The 19467-nt window shown below is 41.6% G+C and overlaps 1 protein-coding gene across 4 annotated transcripts in view; it reads left to right on the forward strand.

Moving 5' to 3' along the window:
- The window catches only part of EML6 (EMAP like 6), a 196103-nt gene that overhangs the window by 95444 nt on the left and 81192 nt on the right, over nt 1-19467 (forward strand). For all 4 annotated transcript variants that reach the window (XM_066595700.1, XM_066595697.1, XM_066595699.1 and 1 more), the window contains exons 14-18: nt 1506-1692; nt 8177-8282; nt 14850-14943; nt 15129-15229; nt 17990-18192. In XM_066595700.1, coding sequence (XP_066451797.1) covers nt 1506-1692; nt 8177-8282; nt 14850-14943; nt 15129-15229; nt 17990-18192 — 691 coding nt within the window. The remainder of the gene's footprint in view (nt 1-1505; nt 1693-8176; nt 8283-14849; nt 14944-15128; nt 15230-17989; nt 18193-19467) is intronic.

Here is a 19467-nt window from a genome sequence, read left to right on the forward strand (position 1 = left end):
ATTGTTTACAGTGTCTGCAGGTCTGTCAGCCTGTGTGTACACAGAAACAACCTGTGAAGACATTCCCTTCCTCACACTAAGAAAACGTCTCAGCACCCCAGTTACTATAAAAGCTAAACACCTAAGAACAGACATTGGATATGAAAGGAAGACCCCTAGTGGCAGCCACTTTAGCCTTGATTTACAGTGCTAAAACAATTTTTTTTTAAAGAAAGTATATTGCAAGATTGATGAGACACACACAGGCTATTACATGAACATAAATTGTGTGAAAAGCTAGTACCCCTTTCATTCATAATTAATTTATTTTCTACTTGCTTTTTAATTTCTGCACAACATATAATGTACATCCTAGCGTTTCAACCGGTGGTACACGTACTGTACCTTTGGAGGGTATGCACCACATGTTTTTGATGCTCTTTGTGCTCCCAATCCTTGTTTGTGTTTATAGACTAAAGGCTCATTTACACGCAAAGATGATCTTTTAAATGATTGAAAGATTGAATGTTTTGGCAATTAAATGTGTGGTACCAACTGTAAGGCCGCCTGCACACGAGCGTTCCGGATTCTGCTAGCGGATTTTCACACGCGTATGGTACCTAAATGTGCTTGCGGATAGGTGCGGATGCGTGAAAAATCACGCGCGGATATACGCGGATGTGTTGCGGAAAAAAACTCGCAGAAAAACCAGCAGACACCCCTTATTGTAAACCCAACCCCTAGAGAACTGCCCATTCCTTGGAAAACAGCTTAAAAACCAACACCCAGACTCCGTTTTGTCCCTCTTGCTTGTGCGAGCACTGTTAAATTATTCTGGCAACATGCTTTCACCCGGTGAGCAGATGTCTTTGTGGGCATGGTTGATCCATGTAACTTTTTTCGGGTGCTTCTCCAGCGTGACTTTATTTCAGTCACTGCAAAAAAATTCACAAGAGGAATTCATTACTACAGATTTTGCATTCTTACATCCTGCATTGGCAAGAAATACTACCTATCTCCCTCTACAAATTTGCCTGTGAAGCTCTGCTGTGTGTTGGGACGCCTCCTACCATGCCTACTTCCTGTAGTCATAGCAACCAGTGACTCCATCCGCAGCTGCACTGCGGATGTACTGCGTGAAAAAACGCACCCATTCACTTGTATTGGAGGCTTCACGCGCAGAATCCGACCCAAATTAGGACAGGTCGCAGATTTTTTCACGCGCGTGAAAAAACGCGATACAAATCCGTCCGTCTGGGGACAACTGCGGATCCTCATAGGAGTATATTGGCTGCGGTCTGGGGCAGATAATGTGCCTAAAATAACGTGCTGGAAATTCCGTTCGTGTGCAGGCACCCTAAGGGTTGAAGGAGGAAGAGTAATAATCCTTATTTTATGGTATGGGCCAGGCTCCTTAGTTCCAGAATAAGGATGAATTTTGAGTCTCATGTACATTGGTTAGATCCTTATACTAGCTACAATGTAATGTATAGAGCATAAACAGGTATCTCTGCTTTCTGTTTTAGCTACAGAGGCTATGACTGTAGAAACAACCTGTTCTACACTCAGACTGGCGAGGTGGTGTACCATGTGGCAGCAGTGGCAGCGGTGTACAACAGACTGCAGCATTCCCAAAGACTGTACTTGGGTCATGATGATGACATTCTCAGTCTGGCCATTCATCCAGTGAAAGATTATGTAGCAACTGGCCAGGTAAGAAAGAGAGCTTTTACACTCTTTTAAAATGTATATGTTTCTAGGGTCTCACAATGTTCAGCAAATGTATTTCCCTGTAGATGTCTAAAAAGTGGAAATAATATCGAATCTCCTATAATATAGGTGACATGTGCTAATGGACATTCTTTTGACCCCTTAGTGACCTAGCTTTTTTTTTTGTTTTTTCATTTTCGTTCTTTCATGCCTTCTTTTAAAAAAATTGTAACTCCTTTACTTATCCATCGATGTAGGTGTATGAGCGCTTGTGTTTTGCGGGACAAGTTGTGTTTTTCAATAGTACTATTTAATGTACTGAAAAACTCTTGTGAAATGGAAAAAAACAGGAAATTCTGCCATCTTTCGGTGCGTCTTGTATCTACGGCGCACAAACTGCAACAAAAATGACGTGATAACTTTATTCTATGGGTCAGTATGATTACTATGATACCAAACGTATTTTTTTTTTTTTTGGAGTACTACTTTTATTTTTTTTTTCAAAGACATTTAATTTTTTTACAATTATTTTTTGCGGCCATCTTCTGCATGTAATAATTTTTTTATTTTTCCATCGACACAGTTGTGCAAGGGCTCATTTTTTTGTGGGATGTCCTGTAGTTTCCATTGGTATCATTTTGGGACGGGGTGGAGCTAAGTTTTCGGGCATAGCTCCGCCCCTGCCTCGCCCCCTCCTATTGCAAATAGTGGCGAGGGGTGGAAAGGAGGCGGGAGCTCAGAGCACTGCTCCCGACTCTTCCAGCTTATTCCCCCTGCAGAGAGGCACGCCGTATATCAGCTGGGCATGAAACCCCAGCCGATATACGGTCGTCTGAATGCGCCATAAAAATGATTTTTAAAAAACGTATGTACACCAAAATGGTACCAATAAAAACTACAGCTCATCTCGCAAAAAATAAGCCCTCAGAGAGCTCCGTCCATGTAAAAATGAAAAAGTTATAGCACTTTGAATGCAGTGAGTTTAGAAAAAAATAATAATTTCCAAAAAAAAGGTCTTTGATTGTGGAAAAGTGGAAAAAACAAAAAAATATATAGCAATTTTGGTATCGTAACCGTACCGGCCCGCAGAAAAAAATGTGTTGTATAATTTATGCTGCATAATTAACGCTTAAAAAAAAAATCTATGGCAGAATTGATGCGTTTTCTCTCCCTACGATAAAAAAATTATAAAAGTTTTACAATATGGTCTGTGTACCCAAAAATGGTACCAAAAAGACTACAGTTTGCCACGCAAAAAGCAAGCCCTTATACGGCCGCGTCGACGGAAAAATAAAAAAAGTTATGGCTGTTGAAAAATGGAGATGAAAAAATTGCAAAAATTGTTTAGTCCTCAACGCTGAAATAGGCCATGTCCTTAAGGGGTTAATGATTGGAGTTTCCTGTATGGAAACTGCAGCTGAATACAACACTGGCGTTCCGATTAAAGTGCCTGAACACACAACTCCCTTTTCCCTGGCACAGATAGGCTATAACAGCAAATAACCAATTCCATTGCTAAAAAAAAAGCAAAAAGGCAAGGCTCCAGTGGGTAAAAGAACACACATACTGGAAGGAAAATGTGGAAAAACATCACCTGGTCAGATGAGTCCAGATTTCTGTTGCACCGTGCTGATAGGAACGTCCGAATTTGGTCCAAGCAGCACAAATTTTTATAAACCCTTCGCATCAGCTGTTTGTTCCATCCCTCCATCTAATTTGCACAAATGGCAAGAAGCTATCCTGTCTGTACAGGCCAGTATTATTGCAGAACAGTTTCAATACCTGGTGGGATCTATTGGTTTTGAAGGCCAAATGAGGTCCCTCATAGTACTATGTATTATTGGATTAACCAATGAGGGAAAGGTACTTCTATACTGAGGTGAGAATGAACATGTACACTCTAGGAGCAAGTATTGCACACTTCTCTTTTAGGTGTTTCCTTTCATTTTAGTGGGAGTAGAGATCGGGCAGAAGACGATTACATTTATAGCATGCCAAGAATACACTTTAAGACAAACCAAAGAATAAGTTGTCACAGAGACGGAAAAAGTCTATAGACTAAATTATTTGGCCCTTATCACAGTTATAGACTAAAATGTATATACTTTAATGGAAATTTAGCTTAAAACATGAATGGGCTCACACACATGCGTATCGCATGGACGAACAAAACAACCACACAAAAACACAAAGGTCGCCTCTTCCTTACCTCAGGAAACTTATGGAGGCTAGAAAAATCAATATTGATAAAGGACTACTAATGTTATGTCCTCTATTTTTTATTTATATCACATAGGAGGTACGAGGAAGGCTCTATCTGCTGTAGGGCGCCTGTAAGTATAATGCCCCCCGCAGAGTATTTTAGGTAGGGAACCTCTTCCTAACAAAAATTCGCCCCTCTGTGATTACAGTATAGCGCTTAGCGCATGACGAGATGGTTCAAATAGGAGAAACTCCAAGAGAACTAGACCCTTATGCGCAAGAATTGCGGCGCAGACCAGGGTTATTCAATTGCAGTATGCTCGGCTCAACGCGTTTCCCCACACGAATGTGGTTCATCAGGAGCACATATATTTTGAAGAAAGAATGATAAATCAGGATGATAACTGATTCTGCTTTTTGTTGTTTTTTCGTGATAAATAGATATTTTTAAATATTAGAACAGGGTGGCTTGGGAAAGCGCAATTTATGTGCTCGATCATATATAGACTGGATCACAGCATCTGATTTATTCAGGACAATTTCCAGCACTAAATCGCCATGGCATGTCTCTATAGCCAAGTTCTTGGGAAATCCACACAATGGATAGCTATAGTGACAAATAACAGTACAGCTAGGGCTGAATGCGATTCACCACAAAAAGCCCACAAGTAGATCTTGCCCAGAACTAGGTATTGATTGCCGCAGGCAAAAGAAGTTGTTGCAGAGATAAATGCAACAGCCCCAAAAAGGCTAATAAGCCCTAGAGATTTTTTGACCCTTATTTGGTGTATTAGCTGCAGATGGTGCAGCCAGTTTCAAGAGTCAGCAGCTCATGAGCAGCAAATGGTTGTTGCAGAGACTCTTGAAATTGGCTGCATCATCTGCAGCTAATACACCAAATAAGGATCAAAAAAATCTCTAGGGCTTATTAGCCTTTTTGGGGCTGTTGCATTTATCTCTGCAACAACCATTTGCTGCTCATGAGCTGCTGACTCTTGAAACTGGCTGCACCATCTGCAGCTAATACACCAAATAAGGGTCAAAAAATCTCTAGGGCTTATTAGCCTTTTTGGGGCTGTTGCATTTATCTCTGCAACAACTTCTTTTGCCTGCGGCAATCAATACCTAGTTCTGGGCAAGATCTACTTGTGGACTTTTTGTGGTGAATCGCATTCAGCCCTAGCTGTACTGTTATTTGTCACTATAGCTATCCATTGTGTGGATTTCCCAAGAACTTGGCTATAGAGACATGCCATGGCGATTTAGTGCTGGAAATTGTCCTGAATAAATCAGATGCTGTGATCCAGTCTATATATGATCGAGCACATAAATTGCGCTTTCCCAAGCCACCCTGTTCTAATATTTTAAAATATCTATTTATCACGAAAAAACAACAAAAAGCAGAATCAGTTATCATCCTGATTTATTATTCTTTCTTCAAAATATATGTGCTCCTGATGAACCACATTCGTGTGGGGAAACGCGTTGAGCCGAGCATACTGCAATTGAATAACCCTGGTCTGCGCCGTAATTCTTGCGCATAAGGGTCTAGTTCTCTTGGAGTTTCTCCTATTTGAACCATCTCGTCATGCGCTAAGCGCTATACTGTAATCACAGAGGGGCGAATTTTTGTTAGGAAGAGGTTCCCTACCTAAAATACTCTGCGGGGGGCATTATACTTACAGGCGCCCTACAGCAGATAGAGCCTTCCTCGTACCTCCTATGTGATATAAATAAAAAATAGAGGACATAACATTAGTAGTCCTTTATCAATATTGATTTTTCTAGCCTCCATAAGTTTCCTGAGGTAAGGAAGAGGCGACCTTTGTGTTTTTGTGTGGTTGTTTTGTTCGTCCATGCGATACGCATGTGTGTGAGCCCATTCATGTTTTTAAGCTAAATTTCCATTAAAGTATATACATTTTAGTCTATAACTGTGATAAAAACCAAAGAATAAGCAATCTATTTGGATACCACAAATATTTAGCACGTAGAGCTTGTTGACCACTAGACATCTTTCTAATGCCTGTCTATATCACATCTTGTAGCCAAGCTAAAGGCAGCCCAGCAGGGTATTAGAGCCTTCATGCCCATCCGTATCACATCTTGTATTCAAGCTGGAGGCAGTAGAACAGGATACTAGAGCCTCCATGCCCACTCGTATCCCATCTTCTATCCAGGCTACATTTAGTATGACACGGTACTAGAGCCTTCTTGCCCACCTGTATCCCATCTTGTATTCAGGCTCAGAAATGGTATTACAGTGCACTAGAGCCTTTATGCCCGCTTGTATCACATCTTGTATCCAGACGCACAAATATGAACTCCATTCTTTAGAATGCGATCATACACATGAGTGAAGCGCAATGGAAAAAAAATTGCGGCATGTCCTATCTTTGGGCATACCCTCACATGGCATTGCCCATTGTTTTCAATGGGGCCAGAAAACAAGGATCGCTATTACATCCAAAGTGATGTGAGACATTTTTTATACAGACACGCCTCGCATCCGCAGGGAAATCGCTCATTGGCAAATGTGAATATCGCACTCACCCATGTGAAATTGGCCTAAATAATGCAGCATAACATGTGAAGCAATCTCATGAAAACATCTCTTACATGTAGGTAAAAAAACAGAAAAGAGACACGTCCTTCACTTAAGACTTGAGTCTGAGCCCCGGGCACACTTACCAGCAACGTTACTGAAGTGAGAGCAGGCAGTCACTCATGTGTCCAATCGGCTGGGCTAAGCCATAACTTCTTTGTATGGGGGGATAACTGAGCTAAACATTGTTTTTTTTCCTCTTATCTTGACTCAGAGCATTAAAATGTCCTAATTTCAAAAATACACTCAAAGGCAAGGAAACGGGCAGCATCACTATGTAGTGCCAATCAGACCTTTTGTGTATAGTGTTGGATAAAATATTTGCTAACATTATTAAAAATGTCCAATTAGTATTTGGTTATTTCACTCGTTCCTAGAGTAAATTATAGCAAGGGTGGGCTCACGCGGCCATATGTAGAATCCGCTGCGGGGCCTCACGCACTGAATCCCAAATGTGAGCCCGGCAGTGACCCTGCGTATGGCTGTGTAATGTACTGCCTATAACCGTGTACTAACGCAGGTTGTCATGCGCAGCACATCTTTTTTTTTCTTCATTCATTCATACTTACCATGCCGTCGCTTAGCGATGACACAGATACCCGCACCCCATGCCCATGTAATTGCATATAGGCTATAGGTATATCCATGACTTTAGAGGTCAAGGGCTCTATGTTGCAGATTCTGCATTAAAATAGTACATGGCGCGTTCTATTTTCCGAGAGCAGATTACCCAATTCTGACCCACTTATGTGGATTGCATATCAAACGTTCGTGGAATTTCTATCCAATCGTGTGAGACCAGCCTTAATCTATCAGGTCACAGCCCCTTCCCCATCCGTAAGCCCCGCCTTATTTAGAGTATGGCTCTAAAACAAAAAAATAGCAAATTTTTGTGCAAAGCATTTAAATAAAGTTAATTGCATGATTTTATGTGTTGTATAAAATAACTGCATTTAAAACAAAATATCTATCTTCAACCATTATGAATGGGTGGTGTATTATGGACTGTATTTTTCACTGTCTGTATACAGTAAATCAAGCGAAGTTTAGCTTGATTGTGATAGCACGGCACGGAAAGTTCTTATCATAACCCATTTAAAAGCTATTTTCCTCTTGTCTTCATACAACAAAACCCATTGTAAAGCATTTCAAAGTGTAAATAAACCACCCTGATAGCAGGGAACATTGTGCTATCACATTTAAAGGTCCATTTACACTCAACTATTATCTCTCAAAATTCGTTCAAACGATGGCACTCTTCCACTGAACGATGACTTTAAGGTGAGCTTAAAATCCATCATTCAGATGGAGAGAAATAACAGGGACCACACGCTGTGTTCTGCACGGGTGTCGGAGATTACATTGTATTCTGTGGACAGCCTGTGCGAGAACAATGGAGCCGTGTGCAGAGCTCAGACCACAGCTCCTGGAGGCCCTTTTACATTCAAATGAAGCTGCTAAAGTGTTAATGGACATTATGGTCCATTACACTTTATGTAACATGATCGCTAAAACTGTCAATCATTCAATCATTTGAAAGATTGTCTTTGTGTGTAAATGGGCGTTGGGGGGCTTTAGGTAATATATGTATATTACTCAGGTGGCTGGGTGGGATGACACTCATGTAGCTGTGCAGATTTTTGATTAATATTACATTGATCATATTTATTTGTGATTTAGATTGGACGGGATGCTGCAATTCATGTATGGGATACGCAGACATTGAAATGTTTATCACTGTTGAAAGGACAACACCAAAGAGGGGTCTGTACATTGGATTTTTCAGGTACTGTGTAATTTACTGTGCCTCTGCATCCTTTGTTAGTTTTGAGCACTAAAACTCTATTGCTGAAGCATTCAAAACAGTTTGGCTGTTTCTAAAACTTATGCATGTTCCATTTAACCCTTTTCAATCCAATTTGTATTCTGGTTTTCCTAGGGGGCTTACTCTTTTTCTGCCGTTATACAATGGTGCTATATGCTGGCTAAAGCCAGTACTGCATGAGGTGACACGTTGGATAGGCTCCAATAGCAGATAGGCTGGCAATATACAGTAAGAGAACCCCGACAGACGTCTTCCAACATCGGAGCTGTACAGCCTTAAATCATAATGTCTTCAGACGTTAGACAGTGGATTGGAAAGGGTTAACATCAGGTTTTGGTTTTTTTTTAAGTATGTCAAATATTGATGGAATCTTTTGAGACACTTTTAAAATTTAGATGCAGAATAGAAAAATCAGCCGAGCAAAACCTGTGTGCTGGAGTGGCTCAATGGAAAGGCAAGAACTGCATGGGTGAAAACTTCTCTAGTCCTGACCGCTGCGCCCTCCACCGTCATCCCCGGATTCTTTCCCAGCAGTTGAGAGCTTATGTTCATCAGGTCCCTAATTTATGAAAACCAGCTGACCTGATGAAGAGCTCTCGCCCTGAAACGCGTATTTTAATGCGGGATCGCCAAAAGAAGGAAAAGTTGAGCCTAATCGATCTAGTAATTTGATTGCTTCTGGAGCGCTGCGCCAAGCAACCAATTTTTTGCCTCTCCTTTTAAAATTTATCACAAGCTGTAGATCCATAGGTCATAAAAATCTGCTTAAAAGTACTATGACTTTATTTAAAGACTACCTGCACTTTCACCTTCGAAGCGCTTCTGCTCTGTCGGACTTTTTTGGCTCCTTGCGGCTGCTTAAGACTGACTCTTATATTGCTATATAAGCACTATATAGGGCTGTTTTCAGCTGTTGGAAGGAGCTGAAAAAATCCAACTGAGCATAAGTGCTTTGAAGGTGAAAGTGCAGGTAGTCTTTAATATAAAGATATCTATAAGAAACACTACCTAAGCTAGTCCCATCTGTTTGTATGAGGGGTGGATGGTGGAGGCTTATAAAATCCTCAAGATGGCGGAGGACTCGGGCACATACCCTTTTGCCCTCCCTATAATCGGGCTGTATATAATCAACATTTACATTGTAACTGGAGATGAGCGAACGTACTCGGTAAGGGCGATTTCGCAATCGAGCACCGCGATTTTCGAGTACTTTACTACTCGGGTGAAAAGTACTCGGATGCACTGGGGGGCAGGGGGGGGGGCGCGGCGGAGTGGGGGGTAGCAGCGGGGAACAGGGGGGAGCCCTCTCTCTCTCCCTCTCCCCCCCACTCCCCTCTGCAACCCCCGGCGCACCCGAGTACTTTTCACCCAAGTAGTGAAGTACTCGAAAATCGTGGTGCTCGATTGCGAAATCGCCCTTACCGAGTACGTTCGCTTATCTCTAATTGTAACCCTTTACATTGTGGACACTGTCATAGTTTTAGGTTATCTGTAGTCTATTGCAGATTAAAGCAGTCAGAGTACAATATTACAGTAATTAGAAACGTATTGCGCTGCACATCCTTGTGTATTATGGGCAGCACCACCAGGTATGTGGCTACACAGCAGCTAAGACTTTTGCCACCGTCTAGCACTATCAGGCTGCAAGAATTCACATCGTAGCCTTAATAATATACAAGATATAATGCTATCTATATTCTAAGGGGCCCTACATGCTGGATTAACCCCTACAGATATTTATGGAGAGAGATTACGCATCAGTGATTATAGTCATGCACAACAATTTCCCTAATAACTCTCATATCTCAAAGAAAGACAAATGCTATAATTAAGTAAATTATATAGTCCTAGAGAGTACGATGGCTTCCAGCTGCATGTAATGTAATGAGTCAATGGTTCATTTAAAGAGACTCTGTTGCCATTTTTGCACCGCTCTCTGAAGTCAGCACTGATTACAGCGATATGTCTGCTGTGTGGATCTGTGCAGTAGTTTTGGAGAAACATGCCTTTTATCAATATCAGCACATGCATAGAGGGCTACTTAACGTAGTCCTGGATATACATGAGCTGCAGGCTAGCTACATCCACCCTGCCCTCCAAAGATTGATTGGCAGTTCTCTGCTTTTTACCGTGCATCGTGAGAGAGCTGCCAGTCATTGGCTGGAGGATGGGGTGGGTGTGGCTAGGCTGCAGCGCATGAATATGTTGGACTACTTCTGTGGCTGCTACTAATTAAATGGAGCTTCTCCAAAACTACTGCACATATACACACAGCAAACATATCACTATAATCTGTATGAGAGGCACTACCTTATGGTGCTGTCAGTGAGGGATACAAAAAGATGGCGGAAGTCACTTTAATTCTAGATGGTGAAGTAGGAGCATTCTTGTACCAAATCGTGTAGAAAACAGAGCCACAGTTCACATACCACATCTTATCATATGTTGGGTAGTTAGCACATACCTATCAATCTTATGGTGACTGCCCACTACAGTTTTTTTTCACTGCGAAATTCGCAGCGTTTTTTTTCCTGCCGGGGTCTATGGGACTTGTAATGTTAAAATCGCGATCGCGCAAAATTGCGATTTCGCGGAAAATTGCGATTTTAACATTACAAGCCCCATAGACCCCGGCAGGAAAAAAAACGCTGCGAATTTCGCAGTGGAAAAAAAACTGTAGTGGGTAGTCACCCTCAGGATAAATATTTTTTGTAGGTATGGTACTAATTTAATTCTACTTACATTTCTTTTAAATGGTTTGATTTTTTTTCCCCCCACAAATATGATAATACCAAAGTTTCTCAACATACTAATAGTTATGTTATATCCCATAAAGCATTTAGATACTGCCACATCATGAAGAGTAAATACAACCCTATCGCAGCATTATGTAATTTTCAGGGTATGTTCAGACGTACACGATGGGCAGATTGATGCAGTTTCGGGTCAATCATGTGATCGTGATCTGGGAGCATTATAAAAGGCAAAAAAACAATTTGTGAAGCTGATTTTGAAGCAGAAATTGTGTTGTTTTTTTTATCAAACAGATACGTTTACTAGAGGTTTCATCATAGGGCTACATACAACCGGTTGGTCTTTGAGTTGCATCGTGGGAGAAACTTAATGAGATGCAACAATAGTAGGTTGAATTTGGAGACAATGGTCAGCAGAGCACTGCAACAAATGTTCCAATGCACACATCGGTAGCAGATTGACAATCCGCAGCTCTGCAGAGTGTACGGACAGATTTTGATGCTCCAGTATCGATAATGACCATGTCTCTAAAACTGGCTGAGACAGGTTTGTGGTCAAACCATCCATTGTGAAGTCTGCCCCCTAACACCACACCATCATTATGAATGCTTTCAGTGGTGTCGCTCTAGAGGTACCCGCCATGACAAGTTGTGCAATATGGTATTCAGCAGTGATGTCAGGAATCAAACCAGGGGCCTCCTGCACTCCAGTCAGTAGCTCTCACTACTGAGATATCCAGTCTATGGACAGTTCCCTTGCATGACTCTCAGTCATGTTTCCTGATCCCAGTTACCTAGTTCCTGCCTCCTAGTCAACATGGAATCACAGTTTGGGGGGCCATCAGCATCAACGGCAGATCAACTCTTGTACATGTGAGGGTACATTGATAGCAAACCGTTATGTTGATGAGGGGCTGCAGCCCTTTGCACTTTCATATCTTCAGGCTGTAGCCAACACCATTTCCCAGTTCCTCTACGGTAAGCATCAGCAGGCGTGCTTTGCAGGTGTGCAGATAATTCCCTGGCCAGCACAATCCCCAAATCTCTCTCCAGTCGAGAATCTGTGGAACACGATTAGACGTCGAATGAATGTTCTCATACAGCCTCATACTGAAGATGAACTGTGGACTTTGGTAAATACCACATGCTAAACACCATCCCTGGACTGTATTTAAACATTCTTTGATTCAATGCCACGTCCAGTTAGTAACTGTATCGCCCAACATGGTGGCCCCAATATTTACTGATCATCTTGTTTATTTAGCCACAGGAGATATGTAATTGTTTAAAATCAAAATCATTTGTTCTGACCTTAATCCTCTATCTACATGTTGAGTTTTATATAATTTCAAGCATTTCTTCATGATATAGCATTTTCTCTATGAGGCTGTGTATATTGCTTAATAATGATGAGATCTTTTTCAAGACCCATGAGCATTACAAACAATATGGCTTCCCTCATTTCCTGTACATCTTATCCCGGCTATAATTTTATATAGAGACACTGTGTTTTTTCTCACCTAGTCATAGAGAATTTGTGAGAAACAAAATTGTGGCATGTTCCATCAGATACTGTATTGTGATGTCTCTCGGGGAGAATGCGGTGCCTCGTAGAGAGCGTACAGAGTAACTAACATCATACGAGGTGCATTCAGGTTCTATAGTCTCCTAATTTTTTTCTCGTAAATAGGAGCAGATAGAAACATGTGACACATTTTAAAGATGTGGGCATTCCTTGGGGATGGGTGAGACAGATGGCAGCATCATCCAGTGCACAGAACCCAAGTGAGAGCAGTTGGAAATAGAAGCATTTTCAATACTTAAAATGGGGATGATCACGTTCCAAGAACAACATCTATACATTCTTTTTTAAAAAAAAGGATGAAATTGGTACAAGAACAAGCCAATGGAGCCTCGAACACGCACCAGCTGGTCTGACAACGTGGCTGCAGGAGTGGAGCAAGTGGTTATAGAAGACCACTGATTGGCTATGGAAGAGATTGCCTGCAAGGTCGTCTTTTGCGTAGGATCTGTACCCAATAACTAGCATGAACAACTGCAGATATAGAAAGTCTTGTGTAAGTGCAGTGAATGCTGACAGGCAGTCACAAGACTATGCACGCAGTAGAGTGTCAGGCAATCTCAACACGTGGCAATGCCATGAACACTGCCTTCGTTCCATCAGTTATCACAGTGGATGAGACATGGATGTCATTTTTCAGAAAAACACTCTCCAGTTGTTCTGCTCTTGCATCAGTGATTTTCTAGTGGGCAAAAACCACCCATAAAGAAGCGTTCACAGTGGCCATGCATTCATGGCATCAACGTTATGGAAAATGTGTATATCAAGAAGGGGATTATGTTGAGGAGTGACAATACTTTCCACTTTCTGGGGTTGTAGTAGTTTTTTAGAAAAAAATTATGAGACCGTAGAACTTGAATGCACCTCATATAAGGTCTGTGAACTGGATTTCTGTCCGTGTTGAAGGTACCAGTGATGGTGCCAAATATCGGTTCAATGAAAATTTTGGTTATCTAAGTGAGCTAGACACTAGTCAGCTGCCTAGACTCAGAATGGAAGAGTTGGAAGGGACCCCCAGGGTCATCGGGTCTAACCCCCTGCTCAATGCAGGATTCACTAAATCTTCTCAGACAGATGTCTGTCCTGCCTCTGTTCGAAGACTTCCATTGAAGGAGAACTCACCACCTCCCATGGCAACCTGTTCCACTCATTGATCACCCTCACTGTCAGAAAGTTTTTTCTAATTTGTGTCTCTTCCCTTTCAATTTCATCCTATTGCTTCTAGTCTTTCCTTGTACAAATGAGAATACAAATTTTCTAATATCTAATCCGTGTTTCCTGCCTTTCAATTTCAGTTTTGTTCAAATGAGAAAAGGGCTGATCCCTCTGCACTGTACAGCCCTTTAGATATTTGTAGACCGCTATTAAGTCTCCTCTCAGCCTACTTGTTTGCAAGCGAAACATTCCCAGATCCTTTAACCGTTCCTCATAGGACATAATTTGCACACCACTCACCATTCTGGTTTCTCTTCTCTGAACTTGCTGCAGTTTGTCTATGTCTTTTTTAAAGTGAGATGCCCAGAAATGGACACAGTATTCCAGATGAGGTCTGACTAAGGAAGAGTAGAGGGGAATAATGACCTCGTGTTATCTAATCTCTATGCTTTTCCTAATACTTCCCAGAATTGTGTTTGCCTTTTTTGCTGCTGCATCACACTGTTGACTCATGTTCAATCTGTGATCTATTAGTATACCCAAGTCTTTTTCACATGTGCTGTTGCTTAGCCCAGTTCCTCCTATTCTGTATATGCTTCTTTCATTTTTCTTGCACAGATGTAGGACTTTGCATTTCTCCTTGTTAAATACCATTCTGTTAGTTGCCGCCCACTGTGCAAGTTTTTCTAGATCTTTTTGAATCCTCTCTCTCTTCTCTACTCTTAGCTACCTTTGTGTTGTCAGCAAATTTGATCAGTTTCCCTTCAATTCCCTCCATTTATAAAAATGCCTAGGATCATTTCAATGGTAAACAAGATCTTTATCCAAATTGATCCTCTCTCTGGGTGGTACAAATGACGGATGCGCTAGTTGCAGTAGTTTTCCTTTCTATTGGCTTCTATTGACTCTCCATAAGATCAGGATGTTCAGTTGCACTTTCTATCTATCTATCTGATTATTTCTGAAATAATGATCTGTTTTTCTGAGGGTCAATCACTGTCCTGAATCACATGTGTTATTTGGATTTTTGCCTTACAGCTGATGGGAAATGTCTGGTCTCTGTTGGCTTGGATGATAACCACACAATTGTGTTCTGGGACTGGAAAAAGGGAGAGAAAATTGCAACAACGCGGTAAGCTAGTCGTCTTATTGTAACCCGCTGTATTTTGCGTTTTCGTTGTGGAATAGTCCTGTAATGTCATTAATCTGAATTAGCCTTATATGAAAATGTTATTCAGCAACGACAATGGGATATGAAAGACTGCATCTAGCAACATCTCAGCATTTCTTTATATTCTGGTGTTTTATTCTTTGCAGGGGCCACAAAGATAAAATATTTGTCGTGAAATGTAACCCACATCATACGGATAAGCTGGTCACCGTCGGAATAAAGCACATCAAGTTCTGGCAACAAACAGGTAATGGCTATTGCTCAAGCAATGCACCATATACAGCATGGGATATTAGTTATAGGTCTCATGCTCTATAGCTGGAAGATAACTACAGAGTACTTGTTACTTCTACAAAGCCCCATCCTACATGTATGGTTCACCATGCACGTTCCCTTTTGTTGGGTCTATATGATTGATATTACTGAAGCTGCTGCTTCTACCAGTTTTGTGGGAATGGGGCAGCTCATTGACCCTCATCAAAGCTAATGATATGTCTATTTAAAGCCATTGATGTTTGTAAGATGATTGTGGGGTGATCAATCAGACCATCAGCTTCGATGAACTTGTCTTAAAACGCTATGGCTGGTACAAAGATAATTTGCCAGTGGAATTAGACAACATGAAATTTGAATATTGCATCCTTCTTAACCAAAAAATAATATATGACTGCATTATATTAATGACTGCCAATACGCCTTTTGACGGCAGCTGTTAACATGCTTTATTCTGATGCGCCGTCTTTTGATGGTGCTGCATCAGAAGCCTGGCACAGGTGCTCGGCTGTTAGATGACAGCCTGGCACCTGCTTTAACAGCGATAACTGAAGAAACTGCTGCTTGTAAAACACTGACAGAGAAAGGGGGGATCCCTCTCTCACCCATCGGACCCCCACAATGTCATTGCTATGGCGCCCGATGACTTGTTGGCCTTCGGCTGTGCCAGCTATGATGGCCTATGAGGCTCAGCCCTTGGGCTTATTTACACGAGTGTATATGCATATGAAGGTTACATTACTGTGGCTATTCTAGAAAGACAAGTCTGCAAAATGTGTGACAGCACGCTACAAGTGCCAAGAAATAGCAACATTGAAAAAAAGGATTTTTTGAATTTGGCTATTGTTATATTTTATATATATACCTGTAATGTGTATAAGGGTACTCAGTCCACTTTTTAAACAAATGGTGTGAGCCCATCTGCCACGGCAAGGCAATCTCGTCATATGCGATGGGTATGTATAACAATAGTGAATTTCAAAAATATATATATTCATTTTTGGTATTTTTTGGGGCTTGTAGCATGCTGTTATACTTTTTGTATATTTAGCTAGTCAGAACATGTCTGTATCTCTATCTAATTTGCAGAAGTTGTGCGGCAGATCCAGGGCCATCATGACTCAATCCTCTAGAGAATATAAACCTTGGGATTCCCAGTGGGTTGCTGCTGTCGAGTCTCACGCCCTATCTCTTCCAGTAACTAGATCTAGAGTGGGTGCCACTTCTGTCATAGTCGGGGCTATCTCCCACTTGGGCTCAGCACTGTGCGAAGATGAGGCTTCATGGTCTAGGGTCAGAAATTGTTCCTGCCCGCACATGTTACAGTGGAGGGTTCAGTAACAAACTCTCACAGACTCTCATTCTTGCAACTTGAACTGGACTTTTTACCGGTAACCAAAAGCCTTTTTTAGGTATCTCCTACTTTACGAATGACTAACTCGACACTCGTCACCTTACTCCGAACTTTGATGCAAAGTTACAGCACTGAGGTTCAGAGGAACCGCTTGAAACGAGGATCAAAGTTGGTCTGGATGAATTATAGTGGTAGACGACTTTATAAATAACACACCGCTTCTTCGTTGCTCTCAAGTTTCAGTATCTCAAGCGCTCCTACATGTCTCCTGGGAGAGTCTCCCTCGCAGGTCCTGTCATTCAGAACACCACTGAGCAAGCCCCATCCCTCCTTCTGCTTCCAGGTCCTCCACTACCTCCTCTTCAGTTAAAGAAATAGTGCTTCACGTTCCTAACTTAGAAAACTTTTCACAATAAAACTTTTAAAAACATACAATAAAAACAAAACAGGAACTCTCATTTAAGCTGGAAGAAGCTTACCTGTCTACATGGGCCAATTTTCCTGCCGAGTGTTTTTAACACCTATTGGAATAAATGATACAAGGCAGTTCTGAAGGCAAAAGGTGGTCCAACATGCTGCTGGATGAGTGTTTTTAATAAACTGGAAGTTCAGTCTACATAATGCATAAATATGGGCCCAGAGGTGGACATAGTAAGCATAGGAACTGTATTCAAGGATAGTCAGTGAGTCTCTGCTAATTTGATATGAGAGAGGTTTTCACTTATGACTTTAGTAAATCTTTTACCCACTGTGCCATTTTTTTTCAGGTGGTATCCATCTGTACTTGAGTCATAGGAATTATTTTCAGAGCTGCAACATTTTACATTTGGAAATGCCTCTTTGTGATGGTATATACCAGAAGAATATATTTTCGTATGCTGGTTTCACATCTCCTCCGTTTGGGGAGCGCAAAAGGGAATTCCTCCATGGGACGAACGTCTCCGTCTCTAGACGGAACCGAACAGTGCTGAATGAACCCCATTGACTATAATGGTGTCCATTCGGTTTCCGCTCAGTTTACCGGGCTTTTGCCTGGCTGCATGCTGCATTTATTCTTCCTGTGTTTTGAGCCGGATCTGCGGCAGAACCTTCCACCACTGGTTCCAACGCAGATGTGAACCCAACCTTTGTTATATTGTTTCAGAAAATTAAGCTTAAGCACTGCAGGTTTTCAGAAATCCCCCTGCATTTTAGTTGCAGTGCACTGAAGACTTAAGCACTGAGTGCTATTCAGTTATCTGCCTCATTATCGTTAGGTCTATACGTGTTATAGTCATTTTTTTCTTGTACAATCATGTTAGTACATATCATCTAATGTCATTTTCAATACTCAAATATAACAAGAAAGTTCTGTTATACTTTCAAATAATTTCTTTGCAGGTGGAGGATTTACTTCAAAACGGGGAACTTTTGGAAATGTTGGAAAACTAGAGACAATGATGTGTGTTTCATACGGACGGACAGAAGAGTTAGTGTTTTCTGGAGCAGCGACGGGAGATATTTATGTTTGGAAAGACATCCTTCTGCTTAAAACCATTAAAGCCCATGATGGACCTGTATTTGCCATGTACGCATTGGATAAGGTGATGATAACCTCTTTATACGTATGGTGTCATCTGTGGGCAAGCAAGGGGCATAGAATTCCTTGCCAGAAACAAAAAATTGCAAAAACATTATTAAATTAAGTGCCTATTAATTTTCTATTACTTTGTGATTTATGTGTGTTACTTATGCAGTCTATTTACATAATTTGTGTCAAATGCAACTAAACTACACAGGGATTACTAGATCAGTTGTGCATGGAGTGTGACAGTTGTATTAACTCACTAGTGGCACATACTTATTATAAGCTGGATGCAAAGTCCCTGTAGGCGACACAAAGAGCCCTTATGGGGCTGTATTAACTACACATAGACAATGTGTATGCCTCTTAGGCCTTGTTCAGACGAGCGTGCATTTGCGTGCACGTATATGCACACAAATCTGTGCTTCCGCGGACGTGCCAAAGCACGGATGAATGCAGGTCTGTGCCCATTGCCTTCAATGGGGCCGCCGCGACTGTCCGCAGCCCCATTGAAAGCAATCGTCTGCTGGCAACCCCTGCAGTGATTTTCGGGGAAGGGCTTTAAATACAAGCCCTTCCCTGAAAATCATTCCTGGCTTGTGTAAAAAATAAAAAAATATATACTCACCTTTCCACCGCTGTCAGGGCTCAGGCGCGTCTAGCTGCTTGATCTCCCGGCAGTGTAGTGAAGTTTTTTCAGCAGACAGGGATTTTAAATCCTCGCCTGCTGAAAGGGCTGTATCTGATTGGCTGAGCGCTCACAGGCAGCGCTAAGCCACTCATTGAATGACAGCTGAGCGCAGCCTGTGATTGGTCACAGTGCTCAGCCAATCACAGGCAGTGCTCGGCCATTCATTGAATTCAGTGCCGTCACAGTGTTCAGTGACAAAGGGACTCCCCGCGGGGAATATTGACGCGCAGCACAGACCTATGTTTGCACGCTTGAAAACACGGACATGAACACAGCATAGCGAACCAATAGACGTGTGGTTATGTGTGCATGATTGTACTCAAATAGACACGCTCATCTGAATGAGCCCTGGGGCTGCTTTCACGCGGCAGAGAAAATTGTGTGAGATTTGTACGTTGGGAGACACACCAATATGAACCCCATTCTTTTTGAATGGGGTCACATAAATTTTTTTCCTGCACCTCCTGATTCACAATTTCTTTCTTAAAATTGGGTCGGTCAATCCCAACCCGATTATTTCAATAATCATTCAACACTACTCTTAAGGCACAAATTCTCACCATTAGGCATTACGTCTAATACAACATGCCTTCATAATACACT

Source organism: Eleutherodactylus coqui, chromosome 3 (assembly GCF_035609145.1).
Source record: "Eleutherodactylus coqui strain aEleCoq1 chromosome 3, aEleCoq1.hap1, whole genome shotgun sequence".
Lineage (NCBI taxonomy): Eukaryota > Metazoa > Chordata > Amphibia > Anura > Eleutherodactylidae > Eleutherodactylus > Eleutherodactylus coqui.